The sequence below is a fragment of the Ovis canadensis genome, chromosome 9, assembly GCF_042477335.2.
Source record: "Ovis canadensis isolate MfBH-ARS-UI-01 breed Bighorn chromosome 9, ARS-UI_OviCan_v2, whole genome shotgun sequence".
In the NCBI taxonomy this organism is placed as follows: Eukaryota; Metazoa; Chordata; class Mammalia; order Artiodactyla; family Bovidae; genus Ovis; species Ovis canadensis.
The window spans coordinates 85,693,405-85,711,446 of NC_091253.1; the positions used below are offsets into that span (position 1 = coordinate 85,693,405).

The window sequence follows — 18,042 nt, forward strand, 5'->3', positions numbered from 1 at the left end:
GCCTCCTTCTGGGTACGGTTTCAGCCCTGGAAGCACAAGGAAGCAGGGTTTGTGAAAGAGGATGAGAGGGTCTGTGGGCCTACAGCATTGTCCAAGTGCATCCTAGGGCTACATGTGGGCGTCTTTACTTCCCTCCACTCATGGCCTTCACTCTCTTCTTACCTCTTCTTCCTCACAACTGACTGGAGCTGTAAACTCTAGTCTCAAGGTTAGGTGCAATGGACGGAGAAACGGAGGCACCTTCCTCTTCAGTGGGAAATTAGCATCCTCCCCCCCAACCCCCGGACCTCTCTGTCTGGAGAAGAGTTGATAGAAAAGATGACATGATACAGAGCCCACAGCCTCAAAGCCAATTCCAATCACGGTGTCTGTTATTGCTGTCACTGGCTGTGCCTCCAGCACAGGGGTCATGAATGTAGGAAAAAGAGACTGAAAGTCAGCTATAGTAGGCGTCTCATCGGCCGACCAGACTTCATGCTGGAGTGAGTTGGCCTGGAGGAGAGTCCTTTTGTACCTCAGTTTCTCTTTATGGTTCCACAGTGGTCCTGATGCCTATGAGGACCGCGTGAGCATGAGGAACACCATGTCATTCATGGCAGTGATGGTGAGCAGGTGGCTGGGACCCTCCAACCTGATGAGGAGTCTTCACTCGCACACCTGTTAGAGGTTAACTGGTTAATTTCCAGCAAATGTTCAGGCCTGAAACGCCTATCTTGAGGGTACTGTTCCAACACCCCAACCCAACCCTGGACTCCCTGTCAGTCTAGTTCAGGTGTGGGGAGGGAGCCACTGGCCAGGGAAGAAGGAGTCCGTGTGTTCTCAGTCAAGGTAAGGGGAAATCACGACTGCTTTCTTTAGGAAAAATGGAGATGCTTCAACAAGCCTCTCGTCTTTGTCAGGCATATGCCTGCATTCTCCTGAAGTATTCTGGTTTTTCAGGTGGATGAAGAAACGAGAGAATATTGTATTTGCCAAGGCAGCAGAGTATCAGTCAAACCCACCTACAATAGAAAGATTACTGTAGAGTGAAAAGATGTCCACGCCAAGAGCCAATGATCTATTTCGTATCTAACCAATGATATATGCATTTCAGATTTCTCTACACTTGAATGATGACTATGTGTCTAGGTCCTGGGCACTTGCTGCCCTGGCTGCTAAGATGCCATCGATCCTCAGACACAGGGGTGCAGACACTTGAGTGGGCAACCTTCCCAAACCGAGGTTAGAGTTTGGTGACCTCTCATCACGTTGTGGAAGTCTAAGGGTAAGAGGGGCTTGTATGCCCTGGGACTGGGGTGACTGCCAAGCCCTGCCTCTCTGAAAGTGAACCGCTATCCTGGCACTGATGATGCCAGGCACATCCCGGCCTCTGAGGATGGACTGCATCTAACCTGCCTCTCCGTCCCCAGCGCCAGGCACAGTGGCTGGCCCATGGTAACTGAGCTGAGTTGGTGTAGAGATGAAGATGAGAGCAAGAGCCAGTCCTGGACCCTGGGGCCTGACAGTTGGCCATCGTCGCCCACCCAGAGTCCCAGGACAGGGAGGTGGGGGTGGGGTGCCACATGTGGGGAGCTGCGTTCACAGCAGGACCAGAGCTGCCAGGAGTCCAGGGAGAACTGCCTCAGGAGAGGAGGCGAGGCTAGCGAATGCCCGGCAGGACGTTCTCGGGCAGGGGTGGAGGTGGGGGGAGCACATTCAGAGACCTCCTACTGATACTGGGGAACACAGATCACGGCAAAGGGGCCTGCCCATTTCTGACCCATGATCCCTCCAGAAGCCTCCTCAACAAGCGCTTCTCCCAGCCTCCTCTTTAATGCCCAGTGGTCCAGGTGTGGAGGCTGCCAAGGATGCCAACAGGGTTGAAGTTGGTCAGAGAAAGCTTTCCCAAGGTGGATGTTTAGCCAAGATTTGAAAGCTGTGGACATAAAAGGTGAGATGTGGAAGACACAGAAGCCGCTACTTGTTTGGAACAGAGAGGCTCTTGGGAGATCATGGAGGACAGTTGAAGCAGTGGGTGGGTGGCCACTGAGGAAATGCCGAGAAATACTGGGATTTGAGCTGGCGGATGCTAGCGAGGCGGTGGGTTCCAGGGCAAAAGACTGTTGTGATGAGCTTGGTGTTTCAGCCACGTGGTTTTAGCATCTGTGAAAAGGTGGGTGACGATGAATTAAAGGACATGAAAGGTTCTTGTGGTAATTTAAGTGGGGAGTGAGGAAGACAAGCGACGGACAGAGCCTGCTCCCTACCCCAGGAACTGAAAGGACAGCTGTCCTGTGGCCTGTTGTGGTCACACTGGAGGCGTGGTGACATCTTCAGCCTCTTCTCAACCTTGGGGTGGAGGCACAATGGGGCAACCGGAAATGCCTGCTGTGTTGGAGCCCAGAACCTTCCCAGGGCACACAGAGGCTTCTTCCCAATCAGACAAAGAGCCCCAACACCCACCTCACAGAAAACACGGGACACTTGAAGTTTACTCTTACATTATGAATATTTATTTTTTTCTTCTTAAAAATGTACAAAAAATAAAATAACTGTATTTATAGTTTATAGATTCCCCCTCTCCCATTTACAAAACTATTAAGTTACATTTGCCTTTAAAAAAAAAAAAAAAACATGAGCACAAATTGTCCATCTCGCAATCTCCTTTGCTTGTCTTTACGAAAGGGCTGTTCGTAGAATTTGGCACAAACCCCCTGCTTCTGTTGCATTTTCATAATTTTAAATAAGAAGGAAAATAAATGTTTGATTCAGTTCATGCTTCTTAAGTTTCTGGGTTTGGACATGCCTTAGTCTTTTAGGATCCAATTCCAAGATGACATCTGACTGCATTTTTCTGTTGGACCCAATTTCCCAGAAAGTCTAAGCATCTGGGGTAAGTATAAGAAAAACACTTGATGCATATGGCCCTCATCTTACATGGAATTTTTAAAGCTTATTTATTTGAGTCTGATTAAGAAACCAAAAAAAAAAGGGCAAGTTTTCCCATTTCTCTGGAGTGTTTTTTTTTTCTCCCCTTGGACAATTTTGCTCATCAAAGCTCTGCTCACACACAGTGAAGGCCACAGCGAAGCTGAGCCACGGGCACGCTGAGTGCAGAGAGGACGACGTGGTGAGATGGGGACAGATTGGATGGGAGGGCACACTGTGTGCCACCCTTTGCTGGCACTGACCTCATATACTTTGTTCTGGCAGTGGCCACCACAATGATTGCCCAGGGCCCTAGGACAAAGGCAAAAGTATCTTGGGTTCATCTTCTGCCTAGGGCAGGACCAGAAACATTTTGTCCACAGAGGCAGGACCAGAAACATTTTGTCCACAGAGGCTGGGGAGAGGTCAGGGAAGCCATGTCTGATTGCCCAAGATTTTCTCTCTTCCCTACTCTGGAGTCCTACGCCCTGGCCTGATAGTATTTACCACTGGGCTTGGCAATCGTGTCTGAAATCACCCCTTAGGCAAGGAGCATGGTGGCACATTGGACATCATGCATTTCCAATACTGAGTCCCATCAGCACCACATGCTGGTCCAGGATGTGACAGTCACAGAGTGGAGGACGAGGGGACAGACTGGAGCAGAGCTAAATCCGGGATGCGACGTTTGGCACCGCAGGGAGGAGTAACGCGTCCAGAAGACACACAGAAAGGTGCCCCCTCACCACACCTAGGGATCTTCCTGGGCATGCACCTGCCCTCCAGCCCATTTGAATCCTCTGCAGCCTCAAGGACAGAGAGCTGGGCTGAAAGCAGCCCTTCTGTCCTACTCTGGGCCTCGGCGGGCAGGGAGGCAGGGAGCCCTTGGAGAGAAAGCCCCCAGGTAAGACATCAAAGTGCTTCACAAACAAATCTGGGCCCTTCTATAGAACTTGCCCTAGATCTGGGACCTCCTAGGGAGTGTGGCTACCAGAAACCTGTGCTTCAGCTCACAAAGCTGAACCCGAACCCCTAGACCGTGTACCTGTCCCCTCAAAGAGAACTGTGGCCCAGATGGTACATGATGTTGCGACTGTTTGGGGAAGCATTTCACCTCCTCTTCATCTGCCAGGACACCCGGTAGGAGGACAAGCGTTCTCTCTCCATCTTCCAGACGCTGGTTTCAGAAGCGCCAGAGCTCCCGGGGTCTTCTCACACCCATCCAGCATCCGCAGCCCAGCCTCTACGAGCCGGCTGAGCCCCAGAAGGCAGCCCAAGCCTGGCGGCCAGAGCTGAGCCGTTGGCGCCACTCTCTGGACTGCAGCTGGGCCTCCAGGGAGCCACTTGAGACGAGGATGTGCTTGTAAACTGTGAGACGCTGCACAGTGGCCGGGTCCTCACAAAAGCCCAGGAGTTCTGTGGCAGACCCAGTGATGGAACCCTGACGGCAAGTCCCTGTGGCCTCTCCAGAAAGTTCAGGCGGCACCAACCCCAAAGCTGGAAGAGGTGGGACCTCAGACAATCCGACCTTTCCCACAGATAGCTCAGAGGGAGAGTCAGGCAAAGCTCATCGCCATGAGACAAACTCAGCGGGCCTTCAGGGCAGGTAGTACCCATAGAGAGGGAACGTGGTGCCTCAGGTGTGCCCACGGGGGGCAACCATCTTGGCACCCACTGCCTGACACCCTCAAGACCGTGTCCCTCGCCCAGCATGTCTTCTGAACAGCATGGAGGCAGAAACCTCTTGGAGAAAGCGGGGTTCTCCAGGTATGCGCCTCCCCCAGGCCTGCGGCAGTAAACATGCCCACATACCACAGGTAAAATATATTACTGCGATATTATAAACACTATGTACATGATAGCCAGGCACACTTTCGGGGTTACTTACTAATTACACGGTGGCCAAATGTCTTCCTGTACACGGCCTCGCTAGGAACCCCTGGGGGTACCTGCCAATGACCTTCCTCAGAGCAGACTGAAGGCTTCTGATCAGGAAGGGGTGTCCACCTCCCCCCTCACCTTGGACAAAGGAAGCGGCTCGTTCTGTCCAGCCACTCAGGAGACGTCGGGGGTGAGATGGCAGGAGGGAGCTCCCTCAGGCTCTTCAGGATCAATGGACTGAAAGGGAGAGCTCCGGCCCATGTCAGCTGGAGCCAGCAGTGACCTGCAGAGTCCTGGTGGGCCCTGGGCCCCGGGCTCCGGAGAAAAGGTGGACAATAAATAAGGATGTGACAGGCTCAAGGCCCTGTCCCGAGGGGCTTGGGTGGCCCAAACGCAGGGATCCCAGCCCAGGTCTTCGGGCCTCACCCCGCTCCCCAGCGCAGTCGTGTAACAGCAGTCGTCGGTGGGTGAGGTGGGCCTGCGGGGCCTGGGGGCCGGGGCCTCCGACTTCCCCGGGGAGGAAGGCCCTGAGGGCTGCAGCCCAGAGTGGGGCTCAGATTTCCATGAGTGTGATCTTGAAGCCTTCCACCATGCTCTCCATGTTGAGGATGAAGGTGTCCTCATTCGAGTAGTGCTCAATGATGTTGTCGTCCATATTCACCAGGATGCTGCGGGGGTGAGTGCAGGGAGAAACAAAGATGCCATGACCGAGGTGCTCAGTGAAGGGCAGGCTCCAGGCTGGGGTCCCCTCAGCCATTCTTTCACAAGGGAGGCCAAGGAGGTGGGTAGGGGGTGGAAGGGAGAGGGGACAGGCAGGGAGAGAGGCCCTCACCGTATTTCTTTCCCAGAAATCAGTTAGAGGGAAGTAAAACCTCGATTTCTCAGAACTTCTTATGAGATGGGATGTCACAGATCATTCAACTCAAACCTTTGGCTCTCTAGACTGGTAAACTGAAGCCTAGAAAAAGTTAACAGAGCCTGAAATCACAGAGCTAACTATTGACGGAGACTGGATCTAAAGAGTTAGGTCTCCTAACTCTTTTTATTAAACCATATTGCCTCTTGAAAACATCTTTTCCTCTGCACTTACAAGAGGAAAATAAACCAGAGCTGCGGCTACCCTTCCTCGAGCATGGAGTCTGTTCCGCAAACCTGTGTTCAGTCCTCACGGCAACCAGGGAGGCAGGTGCGATCACCGCCACGTTGCAATTGAGTAGCCTGAGTTCAGCGAGGTTAGATCATGTCCTCAAGTTCACTCAGCCGGTTCAAGGCTGAGCTCGGTTTGGGTACTAGCTTTGCCTCACTGTGAAGTTCATACTCTATCACATGGGACCTAGCCCTTAGTTAACCATCTGAGCTGGGTTTCATCTTAAAAAAACCAACAACTTTCAGGGCCTGTCCATGAGACAAGTCCTTGAGCCAATCCCCTTCTTTGAAGTCAGACAGACCTTCGTTTGAGAAGTGACTATCATTTTACAGCTATGTGTCATCAGGCAAGTTGTTTAGCCTTTGAGAGTCTCGGTTTATTCTTCCACAAAAATAAGAATAACAACCCTGCTTTAAAGGGTTGTGGTTAGGATTAAAGTATTTAGCCCAGGGCCTGACACCGGACCCCGTGGAAGTGAAATGCTACCATCGCATGCACATCAGCACTCAGGGCTTCTGCTCAGCATGAGACCCTGAGACACCACTCAGATCTCACCATCAAAGGAATCCACTCAGCCTCTTGTAGTGACTTTGGAAAGAACATGCGTTTTAGTGAGCTTTTCAACCAGGGCTCAAATGGAAAGGGTTTCCCGCTTGACTGCAAATTAACTGAGAGACCCCATTACTTGGAAGTCCCCAGTATCCCAGATCATCAATTTCTTCTATGAAAAAAGGCCCAGAGAAGACTTTAAAGGTCAACTTTCTGCTTTTTGTAAGAAAATGGATCCAAAAGCTGACTCACTGGAGACCCTTTTCCAGTACTAAACCCTGTTCCACGGCCACTATGCTTATAGCTTCATTCACAGGAGGCCCCAAGAGGGCTGGAGGCAGCAGACAGTAGAATGTGCAAGCTAAACACTTGGGCTTTGGGGCCACGGAAGTTTACTTGGGTTAAATCTGCATTTCACCTACTGAACACGAGACTTCGGGCAAAATGCTTAGCCTCCATCTGGCTCGATTTCCTCAGAAGTAAATTAGGGATAAGAATCTACCTCACTGAGTGAAAAGGAATAACAGAACTTAGCAGGGGACCCAGAACCTACCGAAGACGAGATAACTGAGAGCTATTGTTCTTAACACTGAGAACAAGCAGGTTCAGTAATCACTTCGATCATTCTGTTAATAACGACCCCAGAAGAATCCCTGATGTCCTGAATCCTTTGTATTCCTACTGTGCTGCCTCGAGACCGAGCTTAAGGGCAGCACGTGATTCCCAACAAACTTGGCTCTCTGCCCAAGGGCCACTCTCCCCACTTCCTACCCCTCTGCTCTACCCACTAATGCTGTCGTGGAGGGGACATCTCAGCTGATACCATGGCAACACACTCTCACTCCTCTTTCTCCCATTAAAGATCCTGAAAATGCTCGGCATGGGTAGGCTGCTCAGCACTCCTCCGGGAAGATGACACACAATTTTTATAAAAGGCGAACAACAGAACTAACAAAAGAAGGGTGCCATCTTGTTTTCATAAAGGCACTGTGTAGACATATCTGATTTAGAAGTCAATTGAAATTCGGTTTCTTTCTTACCCTTTTTTGCTTTTCTTGTAAAGCTTTGCAATCTTCTCCACGGGCAGCCCATATTTCTCAGAAATCTGCAACCAGTAACAAAAAGGCAGATGAGTGTGGAAGGGGAACCGAGCAGAAGCAAGAGAGAAAGTTCCAACATCACTGTCCTTGCAGATGTTCCTGGGTGCCAGTGGCCTTCACTCGCGAGTCAAGCTTTTCAGAAAGACTCATTTGCAAGGCTCTCCCTTTGGACACACCACAAAGCAATCAGCAAAAGATTCAGTCCCACGAGACTCTGATCTATGATAAAGGTGTCATTTCAGTTCAGTCAGAAAAAGATGGACTGTAGTCATGATGTTGGATTAAATAGGTAAAAAAAAAATTAACAAGTTACGCTGGATCCTTTCTCTACTCCTTCCATCAGAATAAACATCATCAAAGATTTACATGTGAAAGATGAAACCATGCAAGAAGCAACCAGGAATCAGTTCTTTGTATGGATATTCTCTTTAGATAAGGAAGGTCTTTCCAAGCAAGTACGAAACCTAAAGACAAAAGGCCAAAACGTTGATAAAACAGCATAATACTTAAAATACCGGTATAGCAAAAATTACCTTTTAAAAAACTGAGGACAGACAATACACTGGGAAACATTTCTGTGGGCAACAGAAATGACAGATGTGGAACTAACGTCCTTCAGTTAGAAAGAACATCTAGGAATGCAAGCAAAAGGCTAGGGCTTCCCTGGTGGCTCAGGGGTGAGAAGTCCGCTAACCAACGCAGGAGACACAGGTTTCACCTCTGATCTGGGAAGATTCCATACGCCACGGAGCAACGAAGCCTGTGAGCTACAACTGTTGAGCCTGAGCTGTAGAGTCCAGGAACCACAAGTACTGAGCTCATGAGCTGCAACTACTGAAGCTTGAGTGCCCTAGAGCTTGTGCCCCGAAACAAAAGAAGTCACTGCGGTGAGAAGCCGGTGCACTGCGGGAAGAGCAGGCTCCCCCGTCACCGGAACTGGAGAAAGGCCCGTGCAGCAGGGAAGACCGAGCACAGCCAAAACAAATAGATGGAGGACTGATGTGCTCCCAGGTGGCGCTGGTGGCAAAAATCCCGCCTGCCAATGCAGGAGACTCGGGTTGGATGCCTGGGTCAGGAAGATCCCCTGCAAGAGAGCTTGGCACCCCACTCCAGTATTCCCGTCTGGAGAATCCCACGGACCGAGGAGCCTGGCGGGCTGTAGTCCATGGGGTCTCGAAGAGTCGGACACGACTGAGCCACTGAGCATACCACACACGAGCTCACTTTGGCAGCACATACACTAAAATTGTGGAGAAGGAAATGGCAACCTATTCCAGTATTCTTGCCTGGAGAATCCCATGGACAGAGGAGCCTGGCGGGCTACTATCTATGGGGTTGCAAGAGTTGGACACGACTTAGCAACGAAATCACCACCACACTAAAATTGATACAGAAAAGATGAGCACGGCCCCTGCACAAGGATGATACGCAGGCTCCTGAGTCAGTCCATATCCTTTAATACAAATGAATTCATTTACAAGACAGAGACAGGCTCCAAGACATAGAAAACAAACTGATGGTTACCAGGGGAAGTGAGAAGGGGAGAGGGAGGGATAAATTAGGAGTCTGGGATTAACAAATATATACTATTGTATATAAAATAAACAATAGGACAGACTGTATAGCACAGGAAACTATATTCAATACATCTTATAACAACTTATAGTGGAAAATAATCTGAAAAGATATATATCTGAACCATTTTGCTGTACACCTAAAATGTCCTAAAACGAACATAATATCGTAAATCAATCATGCTTCAATTAAAAAAAAAAAGACAGTTCAGTGAAAAAAAGGAAGAAAACAACATAAGTAATTTCAGATAAATGCAATAGGACAATACTCAAATGAAAAAGTGCACCACCGCACTAACTTAAAAATGCAGAGTAAAGCAACCGGAAGATTTCTCTATCAGGGCAACAAAAACCGAAAGCGTGATACTACAGTGGCAGCCGGAGGGGAAGGAACGGCAGCTCGCTTAGTCCGTAAACAGGAGAGCAGCGAGCTCCACCTTTCTGGAGGCAAGTTTGGCGGAAGATATTGAAGTTTCAAAGGCATATATCGCTTGACCCAAATAGTCCACATCCAGTAATCAGGTCTACAGAAATACAGTCAGATGTATGTAAGTACATATATCTTGAAAGTATCGCTGTTCATAACACAGAAAACATCCATTAAGCACACTTTGATATTTGCTCAGTTAAAAACCATGAAGTCATATAATCAAAGAGATGCACAATGCCTATATGAAAAACAAAAAGAAGTCCTTAACATATTAAGTTCAGTTCAGTTGCTCAGTCAAGTCTGACTTTTTGCGACCCCATGGAAACATATTAAGTGAAAAAACACAAATAGAAAAACAGTGTATATTGTATGATCCTGCTTGTATATTTTTAAAAATATGTGTGTAAGTAAATGGGCTTCCTGGGTGGTGCTAGTGGTGAGGAACCCACCTGCCAATGCAGGAAACATAAGAGACACAGGTTTGATCCCTGGGTCAGGAAGATCCCATGGAGGAGGGCATGGCAATCCACTCCAGTATTCTTGCCTGGAGAATCCCATAGACAGAGAAACCTGGAGGGCTTACAATCCACAGGGCTGCACAGAGTAGGACACAACTCAAGTGACTTAGCACGCATGCACACATGTAAGTAAACAGAAAACATCTGAAAGACCCATCGATCTATTATCAGTGGCTACCCTGGAAAAATGGACAAAACCAAGATTATTTTTCTCTTCACTTTGCATAATTCTGTCCTGTTTGCTTTTACCGTGACTGTGACTTATCTTCATAAATATAAAACAGTATAACAGTAGCTTGGAGACGGCGTTCCGCAGAGACTTACTCAAAATACTTTCTCTCTCCCAAATCCAATCCACCCACTTCTCGAGTCCAGTGGCTGGCGCGGTGCACAAACGGCTGGCGCTGGTGAGGTTTGGGACTCTGACTACCCGGTGGTCTAGCAGGGCCTGGGGAAAGAGCCCAAATAGCTCCGGGGCAAAGGTGGGATAGCTTTGTCTCCTGGGAAGAGCTTATTCTCCAGAGAATCATAGATTCCCACCTGCCCATCCCTCATACATAGGAAGACCTCCCCCCCTCCCCCCAAGCTCCAAAGGCGCAGGACAGCTGGGCTGAGGGCTGAGACAGCAAAGGGGGACTGGGAGACGAACAGCCCGCCTGTGGCCCCCACCGCGCCGTCACTGATGGGACTGCCCCATGGCCGCACTGGAGCCCACATGAGCCCAGCACAGAAAAGAACCTGGCCTGTGGGGTGGCAAAGAACATGTACAGAACTTGTGCGGAAGGCATCCATGTGAACAGACCATAAAAGAGCACTTAGGAAGACTGCTGTATAGCACACACACGTGCAAAATCCTGATCTAAAAATATGACTGAACTAAAAGATCTGCAGGTTCAGTAAATGAGTTGAAGGCTAGGTGGTTGATCCAGCAAACCAATCGAGTTAGGAAAGGTCAATTAGGAAAACCATTTCAAGTGCAAAGCAAAGACACACAGCATAGACAGAAATCGGGAAGGGAATACAAGGAGAGCGGGACGGAGGGAGGGAGATCTGAAGAATAGAGGCAACCATATCAGATGTCAGGGACATGGCTCAGACGGTAAAGAATCCGCCTGCAACACTGGAATCCCAGGCTCGATCCCTGGAGAGGGGAATAGCTATCCACTCCAGTATTCTTGCCTGGAGAATTCCATGAACAGAGGAGCATGGCAGGCTACACTCCATGGGGTTGCAAAGAGTCAGACACGACTGAAAAATTAACACTTTCAAACTTTCAAAGTACCAGGCAGAGAAAAAGGAGCAAATGGAGATGAGAAAACAATTAAATAATAGAAGACCACATTTTTAGACAGGAGAGGTATCCTGAATCCTAGAAGGGATCAGTGAGAAAACAGCCATGTGTCTGGCCATTCTGAAAAGTGCCAGATCTCCAAAGGTAAGAATAATAATAAAACACCCTGGAACCTCCCAGACAGAAAGTACAAGTTATTAGCATTAACACTAATACTAAAAAAAGAAAAGAAAAAGAATGGACCTGGCTTCAATCTTCTCATCTGCAAAACTGGAAACCAAAGTGGAATAACCACTACAGCCTACTGAAAAAAGGGATGTCACCCCACGAGTTCTGTACACAGACAAGCTCTCCCTCAACACTCAGGTTAAAGAATGGCATTTAACAAACACATTTCATTCCAAAAATCCCATTTGAAGAAAATACTCATAAGATCTCTAGCTGAACAGAACACACAAAAGAACGAAGACTTCAGCAAAGCAAAGGGGGAAGAAACAAGTGACCAGTGTTATACCATTAAATTAAAAAATATACATATATATATACACACTTACACACATTGAGAGAGACATACTCCATATATCTATATATATTATATATGGCTAGATAACTATAGTTCTCTATACACAACTCTTTATATACATATATATAGTTCATATATAGATATAGAATTATAGATATGTATATAATATATTCTGGAGACGGAAATGGCAACCCACCCCAGTATTCTTGCCTGGAGAATTCTATGGACAGAGGAGCCTGGTGGGCTGTCCATGGGGTCGCAAAGAGTCTGACATGACTGAGCAACTAACACACACACATACCAGTGACTCTTTGTGACCCCATGGACTGTAGCCCACCAGGCTCCTCCGTCCGTGGGATTCTCCAGGCAAGAGTACTGGATTGGGTTGCCATTTCCTTCTCCAGGAGATCTTCCCCACCCAGGGATCGAACTCTGGTCTCCCACGTTGCAGGCAGATGCTTTACCATCTGAGCCAGCAGGGAAGCTCATATATATATAGATAGATGTATCTATATACATACACAGGTAAATGGACTGGGGAAGTGAAATAAGTGTTAAATAAGGGTTCTTGAAGTGAAAAGAACACAATGGGAGGGAAAATCTAATCGTGTCCTAGAGAGAAAGCAATAAACTACTTTAGGAACATCCAGAAGCCTGGCATGTGTGGGGGCAGTGCGCGGTAAACATTTCAGGGCTCTAGAAGACTCCTCTCACCCAGTGGGTCGGGGAGCTAGAGAGCAGGGGTTCAGAAGACAGTTGAAAATTTATTTTCAAATCACAGCACAATAAGGAGAAGAGATGGAAACAATTTAGGAAAAGTGTGGATCACAATAAACTGTGGAAAATTCTGAGAGAGATGGGAATACCAGACCACCCGACCTGCTTCTTGAGAAATCTGCATGCAGGTCAGGAAGCAACAGTTAGAACTGGACATGGAACAACAGGCTGGTTCCAAATAGGAAAAGGAGTACATCAAGGCTGTATATTGTCACCCTGCTTATTTAACTTCTATGCAGAGTACATCATGAGAAACGCTGGGCTGGAAGAAACACAAGCTGGAATCAAGATTGCCGGGAGAAATATCAATAACCTCAGATATGCAGATGACACCACCCTTATGGCAGAAAGGGAAGAGGAACTAAAAAGCCTCTTGATGAAAGTGAAAGAGGAGAGTGAAAAAGTTGGCTTAAAGCTCAACATTCAGAAAATGAAGATCATGGCATCTGGTCCCATCACTTCATGGGAAATAGATGAGGAAACAGTGTCAGACTTTATTTTGGGGGCTCCAAAATCACTGTAGATGGTGACTGCAGCCATGAAATTAAAAGATGCTTACTCCTTGGAAGGAAAGTTATGATCAACTTAGATAGCATATTCAAAAGCAGAGACATTACTTTGCTGACTAAGGTCCATCTAGTCGTGGCTATGGTTTTTCCAGTAGTCATGTATGGATGTGAGAGTTGGACTGTGAAGAAGGCTGAGCGCCGAAGAATTGATGCTTTTGAACTGTGGTGTTGGAGAAGACTTTTGAGAGTCCCTTGGACTGCAAGGAGATCCATTCTAAAGGAGATCAGCCCTGGGATTTCTTTGGAAGGAATGATGCTAAAGCTGAAACTCCAGTACTTCGGCCACCTCATGCAAAGAAGTGACTCATTGGAAAAGACTCTGATGCTGGGAGGAATTGGGGGCAGGAGGAGAAGGGGACCACAGAGGATGAGATGGCTGGATGGCATCACGGACTCGATGGACATGAATCTGAGTGAACTCCGGGAGTTGGTGCTAGACAGGGAGGCCTGGCGTGCTGTGATTCATGGGGTCACAAAGAGTCGGACACGACTGAGCGACTATACTAAACTAAAGAATAATTTCCAAGAAAAGGTGGAAAACATTGATTTAATCCAGCTGCAAAACTAAACAGAAAGAGGAAGCCACAAAGTGAAATAAATAAATAAAAAGTTTTTCGTTATGAGTTGCTTGACCTGCTAGCGTTGGGTTTTGACTTTTGGTTGGTGTCATTTAGAACTTGTTTTTAAAATGAAATGGATAAATAAAGGAAAAGGTGTTCTATTTTCTCCTCAACATCAGCAAGTTCACATCTTTTCTGAAAGAGAAGTGAATCTGATTCTTGGATTTTCCCTTTTCAGGGGTTTGACTCCCAGTTTCCAAAGCATGAATGCATATACTCAGCTCACAAATCAGTTGATAACAGTGAGGAAATTTGCATAAATCTGCATTACTCCAGTTTCGATTTGGGTCTGCCTGGAGCAGCAGCAGCAGCCTGCATTTTCCAAGTGCTTACTAAGTGCTTAGCATATGGGCATGGGGAGCTCTGTATCTATTAACTCGCTCAGTCCTTGAATCACTGAAACAGAACAGGTGCTTTTATGAGACCTGTTTCTCAGGCAAGGAAACTCAAGCTTAGAGTCATTAAGTAACTTGCCCAGGGTGCCTCAGCTAAGAAGTGACAGAGACAAGATTTAAAAGGGTAACAGTCTGGCAGTCTGGTTTTGGATTCTAAACTTACAGAGAAAAGAGGCATATGTTGGAACTGTTTGGAGCAGGGCTCCAAGAAGAGACTGGCAAAGTGGGCCCGGGCATCAGGGTGCCAAGGGCAATAGTCTCCAGGAGGGCAAAGCCCTGGCCTCTGTGCAAGCATCAAAGGCAAAGGCAACTGGATAAAATGCCACCTTCACACTGCATCCTCTGCCTCCACGCCAGGCAAGGAAGTGTGCTTTGCCAAACCCAGAAGCCTGGAAAGAAGCGAGACCATGCCGGATAGCATGTGGAGGAAGCTGGCCATCTGTCGGGAGGTTACAGAAAGGAATCGTTCTGCCCAGGAGCTGGGTGATCTCACCGCAGCATCCCCCTTCCGTGTGTGTGGAAAGCGTCTGCTTTGCAGCAGTTCTCAGAGCAAGGCATTAAGAGTGCTTAGTTTTTTCTCTGTTTTTCAAGTCGTCTGAGCTGCCCAAACACATCCATCATTTTTAAAAGCCCGTGATGAATATTTTTAAGGATCCCTAAGACTTCCTTGGAGAAGGAAATGGCAACCCACTCCAGTACTCTTGCCTGGAGAATCCCATGGACAGAGAAGCCTGGTAGGCTACGGTCCGTGGGGTCACAAAGAGTCGGACACGACTGAGAGACTTCACTTAAGACTTCCTTGGCAGGCTTCCCAGGTGGCGCTAGTGGTAAAGAAACCGCCTGCCAATGCAGGAGATGCAGGTTCCTGACAGATGCAGGAGACACAATCCTTGGGTTGGGAAGACCCCCTGGAGGAGGGCATGGTGACCCACTCCAGTATTCTTGCCTAGAGAACGCCATGGACAGAGGAACCTGGCAGACTACAGTCCCTGGGGTCACAAAGAGTCAGACACGACTGAGCACACGCACACACACACACACACACACACACACACACAAGATTTCCTTGGCGCCCAGGAGGCTCCCAGGTCCTGGACATATCTCATCAACATGTTACTGGCTACCTGATGGTCTGGAACATTTAGACTTTCACTCAGTGCTGAGTTCTGTTTTCCCAGAAACCTCTGACCTGTGACAGGCGGAACAAATTCCCCATTGGTTTTCACCAATGCAGGACTCCATCTGCCTGGTCTAGAGGCATCTAACACAGCTGCCAGTCCTGGAAGCCAGTGACTTTTCTGTGGGGTTGTAAAGTGCTGAGTGTGGGCTCTAAGATGCACTTTTTAAAACCCGGTGACTCTTGCTTGCAGATACTTTCTAGGTGACTGCATTTGATGTCAATAGAATCAGGGGGGACAGGCTTGTATCTTCATGCATGAATGAGTCAGCAGCATAGAAGTGGGTGCTCCCAGGTTCATGAACCCTCCTTTCTTTGTGCACCCTAGCCAGCTTCACCATGGAAGAACACCCTTATTTTTAGCCCCTTTGGTTAGAGGGATGCTGTCTGCCTCCCCACCCCATAGCACATACAGTCAACTGCTATACATAAATACTCACCTATCGAGTACTCTACGTGTTGCTTTAAACACGGCTATGAACTCACTTAATCCTCACAACAACTCTACATCTCGTTTTATCATTATCTTCATAATAATAGGCCATATTATCATTACCCTGGTTTCAGAAGTGATAAACCTGGGGTGTAGAGAGAGGCTGAGAAATTTGCCCACTACCCTGAAGTGTCAGAGCCAGGACTTGAACCCTGACTGTGTGGTTCAAAGCAGTACACACACACTTCTTGCCTGATGGCTCACTATTGCCCAAGCTTCTTTCCTTTAGTTGATGTGAGCTGTGGCTTGGAATGTCTGTTCTTCTTGTAATAACTTTGCATGTGTGGACATCTCCCTAAGTGGACTTAAGTTGCTCAAGGGCTTAAGTTGGCTCTGCCACTCTGTAGAGCTATCAGACCTCTCAGGACACCCACACCTGTAAAGGATGGTGATGACATCTGACCTCCCAAGTTTACAGGGATATTCTGAGGATCAAATGAGAACAGTGCACGTGGAATATGCGCCACCCATAGTACTCGGCATGGCGGCATGCTCGATTCAGTCAATCAAGCATAACACTTATGCTTAAAGACCTGGGGACACACAGAAGACAGCAAGAGCAAAGTCCCTGTTCTCAAGAACTTCACATTCCACTGGGGAAGAGAGAAACAAATTAACAGAGTTAGTCACAGTGCGGGTGGAAGTGAAGGTGATATCGAGCCCCACTGTGATCCAGCGAGACCACAACTACCAAACACTTGCAGCACTGAACAGATGTCACAGACAGGAAAGGAAGACACCAAGGAAAAGGTGTGATCAATCAGTTTAGAATTGGTCTAGATCAGTGGTTCTCACAACTGGTTGATCTAAGAATTCCCTGAAGAACTGTTAAAAATATAGTTTCCTGCAGCTCCATCCCCATCCCACCTCCAATTCAGCAGAACTGGAATCTGGGTTGAGGTCTAGGTTTGTGCACTTGAAACAGCTAAGTCAGTTTCAGTAATATGATCTTAAAGGCCAGGTTAAGGGCATGAACGGAGAAGGCAATGGCACCCCAGTCCAGTACTCTTGCCTGGAAAATCCCATGGACGGAGGAGCCTGGAAGGCTGCAGTCCATGGGGCCGCTGAGGGTCGGACACGACTGAGTGACTTCACTTTCACTTTTCACTTTCATGCATTGGAGAAGGAAATGGCAACCCACTCCAGTGTTCTTGCCTGGAGAATCCCAGCGACGGGGGAGCCTGAATGGCTGCCATCTATGGGGTCACACAAGGTCAGACACAACTGAAGCGACTTAGCAGTAGCAGCAGCAGTAAGGGTATGAAGGGCTTCCCAGGTGGCGCTAGTGGTAAAGAATCCCCCTGCCAATGCAGGAGACATAAGAGAGTCAGGTTTGATCTCAGGGTGGGGAAGATTCCCTGGAGGAGGACCTGGCAACCCACTATTCTTGCCTGAAGGATCCCATGGACAGAGGAGCCCGACAGGCTATAGTCCATGGGGTCGCAGAGTCGGACACGACTGAAGCGACTTAGCATGCAGGCACACAGGGTATGAAGGGTATGAACTCTATCCAAAGGGTCCCTCTAGTTCATAAATCAATCTTCCAGTGATTTTAGGGTCATTTAAAGAATCTTGGTTCTTTTGAAGAGGTAGAGCTCACACTTTTTGTTGTGTTCATTTCTGGATGTGTTTTCCCTTTACAGGGGCAGATTCAGCAACGACAAACTCCATTCCAATGGCAAATCCTGAGAACAGAAGAGACTACCAAGCCGGGCATTCACGTGTTTTCCTGGAGGGAGGTCCTCCATGCCCTGCTCTGCATTGCCGAACAATGCCAACCACAGGGGGCCAGTGTGCATCGGTAACATTCTTATGCTTTTTAAAAAAAATTTCAGGTGAACAAATAATTCTTTTTGCATGTCACACAATTCCCCACTTAAATCATTTCAAGTGTGCAATTCAGTAGTATTTAGGGCATTCACGATGTTCTGCAAACATCAGGACTATGTAATTTCAGAACAATTCATCAGCCTAGAAGGAAACTCACAAAATAGTCTTTCCTCATTGACCTTTCATCAAACTCCTGGCAACAACGAATCTGCTTTCTGTCTCTATGGATCTGTTTATTCTTGATATTTCCTAAAAATTGAA

General features: G+C 47.8%; 1 protein-coding gene and 1 non-coding gene across 4 annotated transcripts in view; one reads left to right on the forward strand and one right to left on the reverse strand.

Annotated features, from left to right (window-relative positions):
- Positions 1 to 2,469: 2,469 nt before the first annotated feature.
- GRHL2 (grainyhead like transcription factor 2) overlaps positions 2,470 to 18,042 on the reverse strand; it is a 169,360-nt gene continuing 153,787 nt past the window's right edge. For all 3 annotated transcript variants that reach the window (XM_069600433.1, XM_069600432.1, XM_069600431.1), the window contains exons 15-16: positions 7,525 to 7,589; positions 2,470 to 5,456 (exon numbers count right to left, since the gene is read on the reverse strand). In XM_069600433.1, the coding sequence (XP_069456534.1) occupies positions 5,342 to 5,456; positions 7,525 to 7,589 (180 nt within the window). In that variant the 3' untranslated portion in view covers positions 2,470 to 5,341. The remainder of the gene's footprint in view (positions 5,457 to 7,524; positions 7,590 to 18,042) is intronic.
- On the forward strand, positions 8,937 to 9,040 carry LOC138446368 (U6 spliceosomal RNA). Its single transcript, XR_011259303.1, has one exon. It is a non-coding gene; the product is annotated as a U6 spliceosomal RNA (small nuclear RNA).